Here is a 17,262-nt window from a genome sequence, read left to right as displayed (position 1 = left end):
TTAAGTGGAATCTGCATCATTTTGCTATGCCTAAAATAATGATCTAATCATACTATAGGTTCAGAGAAGTGATTTATAGCTCTATAATTAAAATAATGTTAATGTTAATCTATAACTTTTTATTCTAAAATACAGTAATTATCTAAAATTTAATTACATGTTAATTTATTTAACCCAATATTGGCATTCTCTGTGGTTTGAAATAGGCCTGCTTTGGAAGGCAATGTTATAAACTGTGGGTGAAGTCAGATTGTGTTTTCTTTACTGGCTTCTCTTTAACTGCCAGATACCTCCTAAAGAATTCAACCTGAGTCCTGATCTCTAAACTCACTAGTTTCCACCTGGCCATCTTGCTTCACTTATAACTTGTGTGATTATATTAACTAAATAAACATGTGAAGACACACAAACAAAAAGAAATGAACCTATATCTTTTATAAAATACCAAAAAACACACACAATGTTCCCTTTTCCATAAATCTGGTGAATTTTGCCTTTTAGACTTCATGAGTTATTTAAATTTATATACCTATTGTTTCCTCATATACCAAACACGCTACAAACCAGAATTCAGTTTATCATTACCATCTCCCTAGATTTCACAGTTGTAAACTTAACGTATCTTCTGATGTGGCCATCGTCCCTTTATATATTTGGGATGCAGATTCAAATAGCTAAGGGGAGCTCTCACACACATCTTACATAATCTCTCTTCTAGATATCTTTATTTTTTCTAATGTTTTTGATCAGACATTGTTTCTAGACTTCTCATCAATATTTGAAGTCACTGTTTTTTTTTTCCCTGTAGTAAATTATTGTACCCAGAATTAAATACTTGATCAATGCTGTATGACCCCACCAGGGTGCAGTGAAAATATTGTCTTCCTTGATGGTAACACAAAACTAGTTTTGGTATAACCATGTGAGGCAGGCAGCTAGACTGGAACATCTTCAATAACTTTATTACATATAACAGGTCTCCTATGCCCTCTGCACAGTTGACTTCTTTTACCTTGACTTAATGACATGGCCTTTATCTTCCACAATTCTATCTAAAATCAGTTTACCTATCCTCAGTCTTCAACTCTAACTGAATTTGGCTCCAGAGAAATCATTTCTATGTTAACATTTATCATTTATCATATCAACTTTATAAACTATTTACCCAATAAGAATGAGAACATCATCAAGAGTTGAAACTTTTTCTTATTCACCTAGAATACTGCCTGGCATTATTGTCAGTATCCAGTAAATGCTTGTTAAATATTTGCATCATTCTTTGTTAAATTGTATCTCCTTCAACTCTGGAGAAATCATTTGAATGCTAATTCTGTCAATCAACCGAATGTATTATCCAACTCTGTAAGATATCTTCTACCTAAACATTGGTTAAGGATGCCTTTAAGACCTTCATGCAAATTACACACATGCCGCCTTCATCCAATTTTGTGATGTTTTATTAGAATATAATGAGATGGGCCAAGTAAAACATTTAATAGTAAAGAATACTTAATTCCTTCCAGAGAGACAATGAGCTTTAATTAGCACAATTTGGGAAAGGGCTCTCCAACACTGTTACCTAGGGTTTAGTTTGACCAAAAAGTCTCAAAAAAAAAAAAAACCCACATTGATCTAACTTTAGAAAGGTCGATGGAAATTAACGTTTCCCTGATTCGTCAACCTAGATATCCTATCAAAAAGGGAAGGAGACAACGGGAGGCTGCTGGTGATCTACACTTTTCCCCCTTTTAATTTAACAAATAAGTCCTCTGAGGATCCATATTAAGATCATTAGTTTTACAAGTTGTTTCTGGAATTCATCATCTTTGTGAAAAAAAAAAAAAACCTGTAATTTGCTTCCTGTCCATCAATGTGAGACCTGCTCTTCATAATTTCTAATGATCAGGACAGTGGTTTTATAATCACAGTTCTTTTAGAGAATAGGTCTATGAACTCTCCAGACTTCCAATTGTGGGCAGTCATGCTTTTCGAGCTTGAACCATCATTCTCTTGTGTGCATGAAGATAAAATGTACACAGGAGCTGGTGGCTCTGCTCCCCACCTGTCAGCTGTTAGGTGCTCTGAACAATGGGCCACTTCACACACTTCTGTTTCATGCTCTAAAAATAACTTAACTGTCTGACTCTTACAGGTTTTGCAAGCTGTTTAGCTCTTCCTGTATTTATTCTCTAAGATTATTTTTACTTTTCTTTCTTTTCATCATTTGTGTCTCTCTTCCTTTTTTCTGCACAGCCAAGGTTATCAGTAAGTTTTGGAAGCAGCAGCACTAGAATCTCAGATGGTTCTGCCTTTTCTTTCTCTCTGAGATAAGTTATCATCCTAATGTCAGAGTTTCCTCTTGGAAATCTTTCCTTAACTCTTGAGTTTTCCTTTCCTGTTGGGGTTTCAGTCTGGATACATGTGGCAAGCATCATTTCTTTCATTTACTATGGAATCCTCAGTATTGAATGCACTTCTGGTAAGCAGTAGGTACTCAATAAACATTTGTTTACTGAATGAATAAACGTTTTCTGGAATTCTTCAATTTTGACTTTCTAAAGCTTAGGGCATGTGCTTCACTATGTTCTTAAACTCTTCCTTGTCTACTAGAGATAGTAGATAAGGATAGCTCTTTTACTGTTACCATTAATACTCTACCAACTAGTTTTTATTATTTTTTTAAAATAAGTCAGTTTTACAACTTAAATAGCAGTACTTGATTCAGCTTTCACCATTTTCAGAGATATTACTTACTGATGGATAATAAAGAATATCAAGGGACATCAATAAAATGTTATATTAAAATATTTATTTTATGGCATATATAATATGTAAATTGATAAACCAGGTTTGGGTGATTAGAATATATAGTTTTACAGAAATCCCCCTATGTATTCAGTGTTCAGGATATTTATCTTATTAGTAAGAATGGGGGTGGAAATACTTAACAACATAAAAATAATCAAAAAAGAAAGTACTAGAATAATAGAGTGGAGTGAATTTACTTTTCTCAAGCTCATCTTTGCTCTGATACTAGAGATACTTGATTACTCTAAGAGGACAGCCTAAGGTGGATGAAAGAGTTGTATTCAAAACATGATCCAACTGTTTACCATTGCTGATATAAGAAACTAATTGATTTATAATTTACTTCAACTGTGGGTGTCTATAAACATTTTCTATATTAAAACGAATTCATAGCAAGCAACTCACAGAAAGCAAATTGCTGAATCACAGATCTTGTTAAGAAAATCAGTCAATTTATAATCTTGGTTTTAGGGACAATCATTCAAGACACACATACTTTTTAAAGTGTGCTAGACATGGAATGTTAACAATCTTCTTTGTCAGGAAACTTCCTAAAATTGTGTCTGAATGTCTCATGCATCACTTTAAGCTCATTTCCTCTTATTGAGCAGGGGCAGGACAGCTGGCCAGCATCTTCCATCTGCACTGCCCTTGGTTTTCTCCTAAATATATTACAGAAAACTCTTCTGAGTGGGGAGTGGTGGCCAATATGAAAAAGGAGAGAAAACTCTTCTCTCTCAAAAAAATATTATGGGAAGTAGCTCTTTAAACTTAACTTTGAATGCGCTAGATCTTAGGTCAAGGAATTAGCCAAAATATTGAAGTGTTGTGCTTTGAATAATTCAGACTAATTCTTAAATGATATTACTGGATCATAAAACACCAGGACTAGAAATTAAAGATGTTTATGCCTCATCAAAAAGTCTTTGTATGTAACTCTCTGGCATACTGCCAACAAGGGCAGCTCTTTGGGGGAAAACCCTATGCCAAAGGCCAAAGAGGCAGCTGTGTTATTCAGCTCCTGAGAGCTTCCAACTCAACACCCACATAGCTCAATTATGAACAAATTAAAGGGATCCAGACTGAACATTGTAATTCTGGTAATTTAAATAAATAGAGGAAAGTCTACAATTAGAAGGAAAAGATTGATTTTCTGGAAAACCCAGAAAATGACACCCTAACCTCTCTGAGTAAGCATAGTTACATCTAATTATTTAAAAATAAATTTCCCTTTATTCATCATTTTTGTCTTCTTGATTTGAATTAAAAATGACCATACACATACCAGCAAAAGTATCCCCAAAATATTAAGGCAGAATAGACTTTAAAAAAACTGTAATGGATCTCTCAGAGCTAATGACATTGAATAAAACTGTAATCAGAGTTTTATACCTAAGTTTCAGAGCAGATAACATGTTACTATTTCTACCTTTTCACAGTGCAGCAAGAAATTCAGTCATTCAGAAAGAATCAGTGATTTAATATTCAGCAATATATTACTATAGCTCACTAAATTAATAGAATAAAGAATTAAATATATATGGCCATCCTATAAAAATCTATAAAATCACTTAATAAAATTCAACTTCTATTCCTGATTCAACAAAATGTGCAAATTAAAAAAAAAGACATTTTAAAGAAGCAAAGAATACAAAGAAACTTGTTTAACTTGTTAAAAACATCCTACCAGAAATCAACAGCAAACATTATAATGAATGGAGGTCTATATACACAAAACACACAGTAGAAGCATTCATGTTTAGTATTTAAATTCATTTTCATGAGTTGATTTAAAGTTCATGTGGGTCAATAATACATATGAAGAGGCAATGAAATTTTGCAAAAAATGAAAAATCAGAGGAAATTTGTCCTATGAGTTATCAAAATAAAATGTGATAGCATGATAATGTAAAAAGGGTGATGTTGACATAGGCCAGACTAATATACAGATAGAAAATATTGAGAAACCAAGCTATGTATGCAAGAGAATTTAGTACTCAATGTGACTACATATTAAATTCATGAGGAAAGGATTGTAAAAATCATTAAAAGTTTTAAATAATTTGCCTATTTACACAGAAAAAAAAATTTGACCCAATATACCATGGCTAAAAATATATTTAGATTGTTAAACATGGGGGGGACCCCCACAAGACTTTCAATGTACTAGAAGAAAATAAGTTGGATAATATAAAACCCAAAATTCCTAAAAGAAAATAAATATGAAAATATTTGACTAGAGCTAGAAACTATGCTTGAAAAATATCACAAACTAAAAAGAACTATAATAGATTATGAGGAGTGATTTGCAACGTATATTACAATATTCTAAAGATGAAAGGTAAGAATTAACAAATTGAAACATTGGCAAAAGTTGTAATACGAAAGCCAATGGTAGAGTAGGAAATACTCTCTAAAACAAGACAAAACAAAACAAAACATCTCAAAACTACCAATTATATTTAAATTCAATTGAAAGGGCAAAAGTATACTTAAAACAAGATCCATTCATATTAACACTATACAACTGTTATAAAGAAATACAACATACAGTACAGACATACACAACTGGGGGAGCAAATAGGTAGAATGCTTTCTAGAAGGATATAAATAGAAAGCTATTTTAAAATATTCAATATGTTTATGTCTGGGCTAGGGGAAGGAGATAGGGATGAGAAGGTTTTCTTTTGCACAATCAGAATTTTCTATCTTTACAAGTATAAGTGAAAATAAGTAAACGATACCCTCTCAGCTTTAAAAAATATAAACATATGAACAATGACTCATCAACTTCAACTTTTATGTCAAATTTAACTTTAAAATACTAGTTCAGTAGCAAAAATGAAACAAAAAACAAAGAAACTGATGGAGCCTTTTAGCCTTTGAAGATTACTATAAAGGAGACTTTATAAAGGAGGAATATAAATTAATAGGAGATTTTATCTTTTTTATTTTGAACCATATGAACTGCTATTTTTCTAGGTCAAAAATAATCAAATAGCACTAATTTGGTATTCAACCTAAATGCTTCAGAATTTTTTTTTAAATCTTTTGAAGACTGGATCTTGACCCTACTGAGATTATTCCTACAAGCATAGTCTTCAGTCTTTCTAGCAAATACACAAATTTCTTACATTAGCTCAGTGCTATGTGTGGAAAACTAAACTATGGACACTATTCCATTCCTGCAGTCAAATAGGAAAGCCATTTCTAAATGCTTACCATTTATCTATCATCTGAGTTTATTCCTTAAGAAAAGCAACATATTATTGAGCTCATTCAGTTTTTCTGGGCTAGAGGATCAGAATAGTCTTAGCATGTTGACCTTCCGAGCAATCTGCAAGATTGTTAGTTTTAAATTGACATTACCTGGAAAGGACCAAACTTTGATGGTTTATTTTAAAAATGTTTTTACACCATATTTATCATCTCTGCTGTACAGTGCATTTTAGTCAATACTTTTTTGTTCAACACTTGCATCCTGAAGAAAATAGCTCACGACTTCTGCCAATTATGTAAACTGACCAAACGTTACTATTATTGTGGCATTTGTGTATAAGTACAATGAAACACACTGAGTGACTGCCAACCAGACAGAATTTGCAAGGGCTATTTCAATTTCAAACAGAAAACTCAAAAAATGAAGTTTTCAGTAACAAAAAATATATATAAATAGAAATGCTGGTTCTGAGCATGACTTAGCTTTTATTTTTTATGCATTTCATACTATTCTTTCATTCTAAATGAAAATGAGTGCTCCTTTTGCAGTGATTTTTTTAAAGATCTATAGTATGGGGCACTTTTTTAAAATTACATCAGGAACACAGGAATATACTTCTCCCCCCAAATTGAGAGCAATTTCTATTTGTCTTCTTCATACAGAGATTGGGAAGACAGGAGTTGTTTATTAAGCACAGTACAAAACTAAATTGCTTTTTAAATTATTAGTACTAACTTATATCACTGACACATATTATTTCTTTATTTGTCAAAGGTTTTTTGCTTGAGAAAATACCCTTTCTGACCAGTGCTCAACACAGCATTCTGGTGAAGCTTTCTATCCATCTTTTACTACAGATGATTAGAGTAAATGTACCCCAGCTATCTAGTTAATTTATAGAAGATAGAATCAATTTCTCTTGGTTTATCATGACTGAACATTTTTCTGAACTCCTGTAAATGAGTAACAGATAAACACTATTTATCAGATTGTTTTGTAGAACACGCAGTTTTGATTATTCTATTTTCTTGTTACAACTAATGAAATATGTAATATATCTCTGGAAAAAAAAACATTAGCAAAGCTTGGTCTTTAAGCATCTCAGCTTTAAGGAAGCAAAGAATATTTTCTTGAGACTTTATTTTGTAGCCAAACTCTTTCCTAATATATATTTCTTTTTTCTCCCAAGAGCCCATGGGAGGGCAGCAATGTTCTTGAGTATCTGACATATCTTCTAGGGTCTCACATTCCAAGGGGTGGAGAACCCAGTGTGCAGGGGATCCCTGGCAGCTTACCAAACATTTCCTGTGGTGTCCAGAATCTCAATAAGATTGTTCAGGCATGGACACCCTCAATCTGGCAAACCCAGAGACCCCTCTTTCTTCCAGTGTCACAAGATTTGGAGATGGGCATTTAAAGAGATGGATCTTCATTATTGCTCCCAACTCATCCATTGCACACAGAGATGGGAAGCCCCATGGAAGAGGATTTATTTAACCACATTATCTCTCAGGCCCTGCAATGGGTATGTACATAAGAAATGGAAACACACTGGCAGAAATGAGAGCACAATTACAGGGCCCATGAGTTATGGCATTCAGATACTCTGGAAGGAATAATCATATTTTCCTGACCTATAAACTTTATAAAAATAAATCATTTATCTCTCTTTTAAAAGGAGGTAATTACGATTAAATGTGTAAGAAGAGACAGAAAGATGGGCTGACAGTTTCCCCTCCTTCAAGTTCAGCAGACCTTGCCCCTTAAGGTGGGAGTTGAAGAAACAATGGCGGGCCATTGAAAAAGACAGATGGGGTGAGGCTGAAGAGCTGACCTGGATGTCACCTCGCCCTCACTTACCAAGGTCCATGCTCTTTGAGGCTTTCAGACTCATCGGTTCAGGCTGTCTGGCTGGTGTCACACATCTGAAGTTGATGTGCTGATCTGGAAAATATACTGCTGAGTCCATCCCAGGGCTGCAGAAAAAAAGTGATGGATCATATTTTAGCTTAGAATAACTATTTTTTGGAAAGGACAGTGTTCTCATTTTTAACACAGCACCCATCTCTCCTCTGCAGGTCCTAACTATGCATTTCTAATCAACTCTTGAATCTCAGAATTCTTTTAGGAGATGCACCAACTTTGTTTTCATGTATTTTATCCACTCTACAATTTAAATAAAATATTCTCAAACTAATATTGTGTTTTCTTCTTCACCGAGTTCTGCTAGTTAGGATCCTGCTGTACAATATGTAACTTTTAAGTGGGTAAGTTAAGTCTGGAAAGCACCAGTACTTCAGAGGATGTCCCCACATATCAGCAGAGCCTAAGAGTGTCCATAAGGAGATCCCTTTGGCTCAGCATGCCCTTCCTTGAAAAAGAAGTGAGAGGTGGTACCCTTTAGAGAGACCATGCTATTGAATGACCAAAGCCTGCAGGAGCTTGGTTTTCTACATTATTTAGGTCTATTTTCTAAAATTAATGTTAACATTGAGCAAATAGTTTGCTCATCAATAACACCAAAAGAAAATAACAGGAAAAACACAGTTGACCATTTAGACACAAAATACATCAAATGCCCATTATAGGCTGTAATATTGTAGTCAATCTCAAATAATTCTATTTCTGCTGAATATTTTATTTATTTTGTTTGAGGATGGAAGGAATTATAAACAGAATTACAGACTATGCCTTCTTTCTTGATCTAGAAATAAATTATATGCAATATTTAAAATATTAAATTATAGCTACTTTCTCCTGCAGTAATCTCCTATGTTTAGAAAGTATATATGGCTGTTCATTTCAACATAAAAACCCTAAACTTAAATACCGGAAAACTCAAATCAAGTATCTGTGGTAAATAAAGAACTGAGATTACATTTTTTAAACAGCTGGGATTTGACACTTTAAACAATAAAATAACAAAAAAAATTATTATGAATGAGAATCTTAAAATATATGAGGATCTCAATTGCTTAACTAAATGTGTCAAAATAAGTTTAATCTTTTCCTGAAACGCATTAGTTATGCATTTAAAATATTGCCTTGTAGCAATACTAAAATTAATATGCAGCAAAATTACTTTTGCTAAAGGATTGAGTGAACCTCTATTATTATAATACAGTCAGTGAACTCAGGGAGCAACAATGCCAGCCAGCACATTGCCAAGGCCACAGACAGAGTAGGCTGTTGGGCACTGAATCCAGGCCCTGCTACTCACTAGCTGTGGGGTGGGACCAGCCAGCCAACTGCTCTGTGCTTTATTTTTCCAGCTATAAAATGGGTAGAATAAGACTTTTTATCTCACAGGTTTGAAGAGACAACATGAGCCAGGATTTATAAGTAAGGAGAATAGTGCCTGGCACACTGTAAATACTATGGAATCATTTAGCAAAAAGAAAGCAGATAAAGAAACAGACCTGTCTTTGCTTCCCAATTCACTGTAGGTGTAGGAGTGAGCTATGCTTTCTATAGTCTGTCGTCTTGGTTTATTGTCAGACCCTGAGGAGCCTGTGTGTAAGAGCTTTTCTCTCCCCATTGGAAGCATAATGAGGTGTAATGGTTTGGGCACTGGACTTGAGAGGGAGACACCATGTGTCTGGGCTTAGTTTATTTGCGTATAAAATGGGTACTTATAGAAATTTATAAAATTTTGATAATTATTGAACAAATTATGTTAATACTGACAATACTGCCAAACATATAATAGAGCTCAATAAAAATAAACTATTAATTCTTTTCGTTATTTCTGCAGGCTAGAGTGGTCTTTGATTGAGGACCTCACCTCAGGCACTCTCCAATGAAGTTGAAATCTCTTGAGAAATTTAGATATATTTTTTAGAGTTATGAAGCTTTTGGGTGAGGGACTTTTCCTTGGTATCTGGCTACATTCTCATTTGACGACCACATTGCAAATAAAACCTACTAGATGTGGTATCTAGTGATGGAAAAAAAATGCCCATGGCAGAGAAAACTCTGACTCTATGCTACTGACACGGACCTGGCATAATAACAATATCCTAATTGGTACAGCCGATTTTAAAGAATTTTGAGATACACTGTGAACATGAGCTTATTCCTGAGCCTTGATGTTGTAGAGGCACTAACCTTTAAATGTGTTGTTTGACCTTTGTTTGCACTTAGTTTTTCATCCTTTGATCTCTTGTGATGATGTGGCTTTAGTGTCAGGAAGACTCATGGTCTTCATAGAATCAGAGCATTTAAGAGCCAGAAGGCACTAAAGGTCACCCCAGGCAAGTCCTCATCTTGTAGATAAGACAGAGGCCTAAAGAGGAGGCTGATGTCCCAGGTCACACAGCTGGCCTGTGGCAAAGCCAGAACCAGAACTCTGCTTTCCTGAGCTTTGCCCAGAGACACAGATGCTTCGGCTGAAATGATGATCAGCCAGGGGCGCAAGTGCTTGGCTGTTCCTGAAGCCACAGAAATCAACCTTTTCCCTGTTAATGCAGATCCCCTCACTCACTTATAACTTGCATATTATATTACATTTTGTTTCAATGGATGGAGCATGTCATGAAACAAAAGAAAGCCATGAGTTAATCAACACAGATGCCACATGTTGTAATGAAAGTCTTTACGGAGAAGGTTTAGGACCAACATGAATATTTCTCATTAAAACAGATCACACTGCATTACAAGTGCTCTGCTCCAGGCAGACTATGGGAACTTACCCAATGAGTAACATATTGGTTAACCCACTTCATTTCCAAACTAAACATGAATCAACAAATTAAGAATAAGAATGTAAATTTTTGACCCTTGGTAAGCCATTATCTCTATCCCCACCTAAAAAATAAAAGATGGCAGTGGCACTTGATACAATAATATCAAGTATCTGTCTAAATAAAGTGATTTCTTGGTACAGATATGAGATATAACCAAGGATGATCAAAGAAATATAAAGAAGCTTTATACATAGGAATGTAACAATATTTATGTATGTATGTGTGTATATAGATGTATATAATATATACATATACACATACCTCGAAATGTCCATTAAATTGATCACCGTGACATATACAGTTCTTACCACTATTTTGAATATGACCAAGTTTACACTTTGACACATTCCATGGAAGAACCTCACTTGCCATAGTACAAGACGAAACTAAGGCAAGATAAGGCTGACATCAGATTGGTTAAATTTTGAGGAAGTTAAGAATAATATGAGACATGACAGGATTTGTGCCAACTTAACCATATAGTGCACTTAAATAATGAATGAAGTAGCAGTAATGAATTAATGTGAAAACATTTTAGACATGTACTTGCACAAGCAAAACAGTTTATAATTTTATACTACATATTGAAGGTTTTTGGAGTGAGGGAATGACACAATGATTAACTATAAAATATGACATATTTTAATTTTGAAGGGACTTAGCATGTGCTCATGGCTGAGTGGGCTGCAGTGGATGCTTTGGGAAGCTGGAAGTTGACAGCAGGCCAAAGACATGTCTCAGATAAAGGCCATGTTTTTCAGCATGAACAACCAGGGAATCTATCAAACAGAAATGATACTCAATGTCAAATTATGCTGCATAATGAATAAATAAGGATAGCATGAGACATATGCCAGTGTCCTGAATGTGGTGACAAATCAGGAATGGGAAAGACATAGAAGAGCCAGCAATGAATTTTCAAGGAGAACTGTCTCAAATAAAAAGACAGGAGAAGAAGATTTTGAGGGGCATGCCAAAAAAAATTATGTCTGAAGCCTCAGGTGTCCATGAATAATCTCCAACAACTGGTTACTATGCGTGAGAGTAGGTGCAGGTCATGTAGATGAAAGATGGAGGGGGAAACAGGCAAAAGAAGGGGTGGAGAAAGACAAAGAGAGAAACAAAGAACAGAGAGAGGATCAAGAGGGAAAATATGAACAGATAGGGAATAAGAAATGCCTAAACTGCAAATAAAACTGAATATATTCTGACTGCATTTGCTTTGTCTTAAATTCTTCCTGGGATATCACATTATTTATATTTTATTTACACACACATTTTAAACTTTTCTCTAATAATCACTGACATAATAATACAAATGTGTTCAGTAAAGTCCTGATTTAATTTCTGTTTAAGGTCAAGGCTGATCAATTTTTTGCTCCTCATGCAATAGTGGTTTTCTGTTTCATAAGACTGGATCCATCCCTAAAGCACCACTTTTCCCTTTTAGTGTTTTTTTTTTTTTTTTTTTTGAAAGACTGTCTCCTTTGCTTAATCCTCCTGGCTCCCTTCCATTCCTTCCTCCACCCCAAGTTTTATACATTCAAACCCAGCTGCGGCTGGTCACCTAGGCAACACAGCAGCTTGCATGATGGTGCAGGTCATAGGATCCCAGGAGGGAGAGAGTTTCAAAGCATCAGATTTGTTCTTTCTATCTCAAACAAGTCTTTGACTCTGTTCCTCCCTCTCTGGTTGTGCTGCTCCTCCATTCAAACCCTTCTCTTCGCTTGCCAGCTCTCAGACTGGTATCCTGGTCTATGACTTCCCTTATCCACTCCATACTCTCCAACTAATTTGCTGAAGCTGATACCATCACTGCTAGGCTTGAAACCCTTCAACACATCCCCACTGTTCTCCAGAGAAGCCTGGCGCTGCCTGTTGATTCTTCCCCAGGAAACCATCTGCTCCTGCCTTACTGAACACACCATGCATTTTGCCTCTCCCATGGCTTGGTTTTCCCAATCTGAATTGCCCTTCCCACCTCTTCTGTTTCTAGCAGGCTCCTTTCTGTCTTCCAAGAAACTTTACAAATAATATCTCTCCTGATAAACCTTCTCACACCCGCAGACAGTATTAAAGTCTCATTCTTCTGGGCTCCAGCAGTGCTTAGTATCTGATGACTAGCACGCTGCTCCCTAATTATCTGTGAGTCTGTTTCTTCAAGAAGACAGTGCATTCCTTGAGAACAGGGATGCTCCATTCCATTTAAATCTCTTCTACAGTGCCTAGATCAGTGCGCCATAAATACTTTTGAGTGGATGAGGGAGCAAATGAGGGACTTAATGATCAAATCCTGCAGAGCAGAGAAATCTAAAATCTGAAAAAAAGGCCTTACTTTTAGGTACTAGGAGCTCACTATTGGTGTCTAAGATAGCAGTTCAAGTAAATTGGTGAGAGCGGAAGCTTGAACAATAGATTTAGGGAGAGAGGGGTGAAAGGAATGGAAGTTATTGACTTACACTGTATAATGAGCATTTACATGAGTGAGGGCTGATATAAACTTTTATCAAGATCATAGAGCAATATGATTTACTAAAAAGGTGAGAGAGAAAAATCTGGCGAGACACTGTAGCAGCCAAAAAGGCTGCAGTATACTGCTATCTATCTCTGCAGTATTTTTGAACTTCCTCTTTCACCTGAAAATGTCTCACCTAAAGGCTCCTTCCCATCCTTCCCAGCACAGGTCCTCAGTTACTTTCACTGAAATTGCCCCAGAAGGAATCCAAAGCATCTCTGGCATCTAGTGGATATGACCCCTCCTGCCCCCATTTACCTAATTTACACTATAGTCATTGAAGATGGGGCTCCGCATGTTGATGTCAGCTGAAATCTCTACAGTAAGATTTTATGAGCTACCAAATGATATCTGTCTTCCTTATTCCTGCATCAGAGTTTTACGAGCTGACCAATCAACCACGGTGCAAGTGATACAGTTCACTTCCCCATGTCCATGCGCTTCCTTCTTCTCTTCGCACTCTCTAAAATGCCCTTCCTACTTGGGACACCTCATGTCTACCTCCTATTCAGTTCAAATGTCACTTTCACTGCCTTCGTTATCTGGAAACACTCTCTTCTACCTCAGAGGTCTAGAGCACTTTTATCTCTGCCTTCTGGTAAATGTCTCTTTGTACCTTGGGTTCTAGCTGTCACTTACTGGCCTATCATCTTCCTGAGGGTAGGATGTATATCTGATTCATCTCTGTACCAACCCAATAGTTTTACAAATTATAAAGGATAAACTGTAAAGTGAATGAATAACATTATTTTAAAAATTGATTCCTTTTTGTCATCAAACTATCATTTTTGATTTAGGATTGATGCAGGAAATGGGAATAAAGGAACAAAATTAACTATGTCCACATTATTTTCAAGAAACTTCCAGAGATACTGATCTAGAACATTACTGTGATTATCAGTTTAGTTTTTAAAATTTTATTTGAGTAAGACAGCTGACTTAAAAAATATAGGAATCAGAAAGAGCTAAATGTAGGTAAGCTAATAAAGTTAGCTATAATCTTGTGTTACTTTATTTTTAGCAGATTGTGATAAAAGGCATAATAGGAATGACACCGGCATTGCTGCAAGAAAAATGAAAAAATTTCACAGGATTATCAAGGGACACAGAATGGAATAAAATACGCAGTTTTTAACAGCCATAATAAATACAGAAAATAGCAAAGGGGCAATTTAATGATTTTTAGAACTCATCAGAAGAACAAAATCTATGAATTCTACTAGCCAAATGGTGTGTATGCTTAGTAAATCTCTCTCTCATGCTTGTGTGATTCTAAAAATTATTGATTTCTTTTGGTTTCTATTATAGAATGGATATAATATTGGGCATGCTTTTCAATATTTTAGATTATATATAGTGTTGCTTTAATTTTTATATTTCATTAACTTTCTTGGAACATCTATTTTTAAAATACCTTCAGGGCTTGCCAATTACAAATTAAAAAAAAAAACACCTTAGACTTTATGTCTTTTCGGTGTTGATTTGTATTTTCCCATATAACTTTTAAAGTTGATTTGTATTTTCCCATATAACTTTTCTTTGAGTTCAACCGCTCTCTAGTTTTAAACATGGTTGAAGGAAATTCAACAATTTTCTTAGTTTAATCTATGATGAAACTTCACGAATTCCATGAAGCAAAATATGAGGAATGGAAGCCATTAGTGATGAGAAGCTTTGACTGCAAAGGAGTTATAGATACACTGAGGTTTCCATTGTGGAAAGAAATAGAGTTAGAATAGGTTACTGGCTTTTCCCAAGAAAACCATAATGGGGAACATTTACAATCTATCACTTAATCCATACCTGTGGCTGCAATCTTCAAGGCCCAATTCCAGAACAGGATGTGGAGCTGGTGAAGGTGGTAATTCGCTCTCAGCCCATCCGTCATTGGGCAGCAATGGCTCTATAAACAAAGAATAATGAACCTGCAGTAAACTGAACCTTCCAGTGCCTGGCTGTGATTCCGTCCCTCTCTCAGACAGTTTTCATTGACACATGAACCAACCCTGAAATAAATTTGTCCTCATATGGAACTGAAGGATTCGCGTGGGAGTTGATGTAGCCTCTGTGAGGAAATCTGAGCTGACTGAAATGTTTTTACACTAGTTGCCAACAGGCAGCCCCTGCACGCCTAGCCCCTACATCCTGACTACCTTTGCCACCCAGGAAAGGCTGACACATGCTTGTGGAAGAGTAATGAAGTCATCTCTTTTATGCCTTAACGTGTTTTTGTAAACAAGACCCTAATAAATGCTCTGGACTAAATAGTGATTTAAGTTTTTGCCTCAGTGACAAAAAGTACTTTAAGAACTCATGAGATGCAGCACATTGCTCTCATGGAAATACAGTGGGAGGGGAAATACTCTTCTTTGTATCTCTGCTATCATGAAAACATTTGGGTTTGTGGCATTTAAAGTAAAAAACTGGGTTCTGACCTCTAGATTTCTCACCTACAAATAGGTGCACTGTCAGACTATTCTGGGGAGAAGTATCTTGAATATTACTACAACTAACAAGTTAGGATTATTGATACTTACTGCATGATATAAATTATACTAAGCATTATGTGCATCATGTCAATTAATGTCCATAATTAATAATGTATGAAAAGCATCACAAAGCATCCTAGTTAAGATAAAGATTTGTGGAAGAAGACCTCCAGGTTTTCAATCATGGTTTCTATAGCTGTGGAACCTGGACAATTATCCAATGTATGTAATCCTCAATTTTTTAACTATATAAAGTGGGGATAAAAAATACCTTCACTGGGTCTCCCCTGGTGGTGCAGCGGTTGAGGGCTGGGCTGCGAGACTGCCCGCAGCCTCTACAGCGCCGGTTCGATCCCCGGCTGCCAGCGAGGGTCCCACATGGCACACAGGCCTCTGCTGTCGTGCCCGCTGCTCCACTCAGCAGTGTGTTTCGTCAGTCTGCCTGTTCTGTTCCCCACTCTGGCTTTGGTGAATTCTCTCACCCTCCCGCACTTCTGACTGTACCCAGTGCTTGTATAAATAAATAAATAAATCTTTACAAAAGAAAAAAAATACCTTCACTGGAGGAGTATAAGGATTACATGAGTTGGTACGTAAGCAGTGATTCATAAATGCAAAATGTTAACTAATTAAAAGCTTAATATTCTATAGATCATAAATCCACTGTGTGTTTCTATGGTGAGCTATTTCCTAAGAGGCAGATCCAATTTGTCCTTGATTTCTGGAATGGAAGACATTGCCTGGACAACTACTGCTGATAATAGCCTGCTGTGATTTCCTCATCCAAGTGCAATGGCTAATTTTATGCACCAACTTAACTGGACCACAGATGTCCAGATATTTGGTCACACATGTTTCTGGGTATTTCTGTGAGGTTGTTTTTGGATGAGTCTTTGTTTAAACCAGAGACTGAATGAAGCAGATTGCTCTCCTTAATGTTGGTGGGCCTCATCCAATTAGTTGTAGGTCTAAAAAAATCAAAGTCTGACCTTTGTCAAAGCTGGATAGAATTCTTCCTGCCTGGCTCTCTTCAAACAAGGAGATGTTTTTTTTTTCCTGCCCTCAGACTTAAAACTAAAACATTGACACTTCCAAGGTTGGGAGATGCTGCCTTTAGACTGAAACCCTACCATTGGGTCTTCTGGACCCCAACTTGCTGACTCATCCTGTGGATCTCAGGACTTGCCTGCTTCCATAGTCATGTGAGCTAACTCACATGGTTCTGTTTCTCTGAAGACCTTGAGGGCAAGGATTTTCTCCAAGGTCTGTCCTCAGGACTTTTGTAAAGTAGAAGAGGTTCTAGTTAGTAGTGCTAACTACTAACTTGAGTGAGGCTTGGGGGTGGAAATACGATGGACAATGGCATGATGAGCACTGCCCCCCTGCACTGCCTGCTCCCCTGTGCCCCAAGTGATGCAGCAGTTTTGTAATATGACAGCTATCAGACTGCCATAGACTTCCTCAGAGAAACAAAAGACCACAGCG

At 36.1% G+C, this 17,262-nt stretch overlaps 1 protein-coding gene across 1 annotated transcript in view; it reads right to left on the bottom strand.

The window, feature by feature from the left end:
- The window catches only part of PARD3B (par-3 family cell polarity regulator beta), an 882,400-nt gene that overhangs the window by 336,813 nt on the left and 528,325 nt on the right, over positions 1-17,262 (bottom strand). The window contains 2 exon segments of the mRNA XM_054700017.1: positions 7,889-8,004; positions 15,092-15,191. Coding sequence (XP_054555992.1) covers positions 7,889-8,004; positions 15,092-15,191 — 216 coding nt within the window.

This window comes from Talpa occidentalis, unplaced genomic scaffold (assembly GCF_014898055.3).
Source record: "Talpa occidentalis isolate TD23 unplaced genomic scaffold, MPIMG_talOcc4v2.1 talOcc4.3, whole genome shotgun sequence".
Classification (NCBI taxonomy): Eukaryota; Metazoa; Chordata; class Mammalia; order Eulipotyphla; family Talpidae; genus Talpa; species Talpa occidentalis.
The sequence above is the reverse complement of the archived record's forward strand: the minus strand, read 5'-3'. Positions and strand labels throughout refer to the sequence as shown.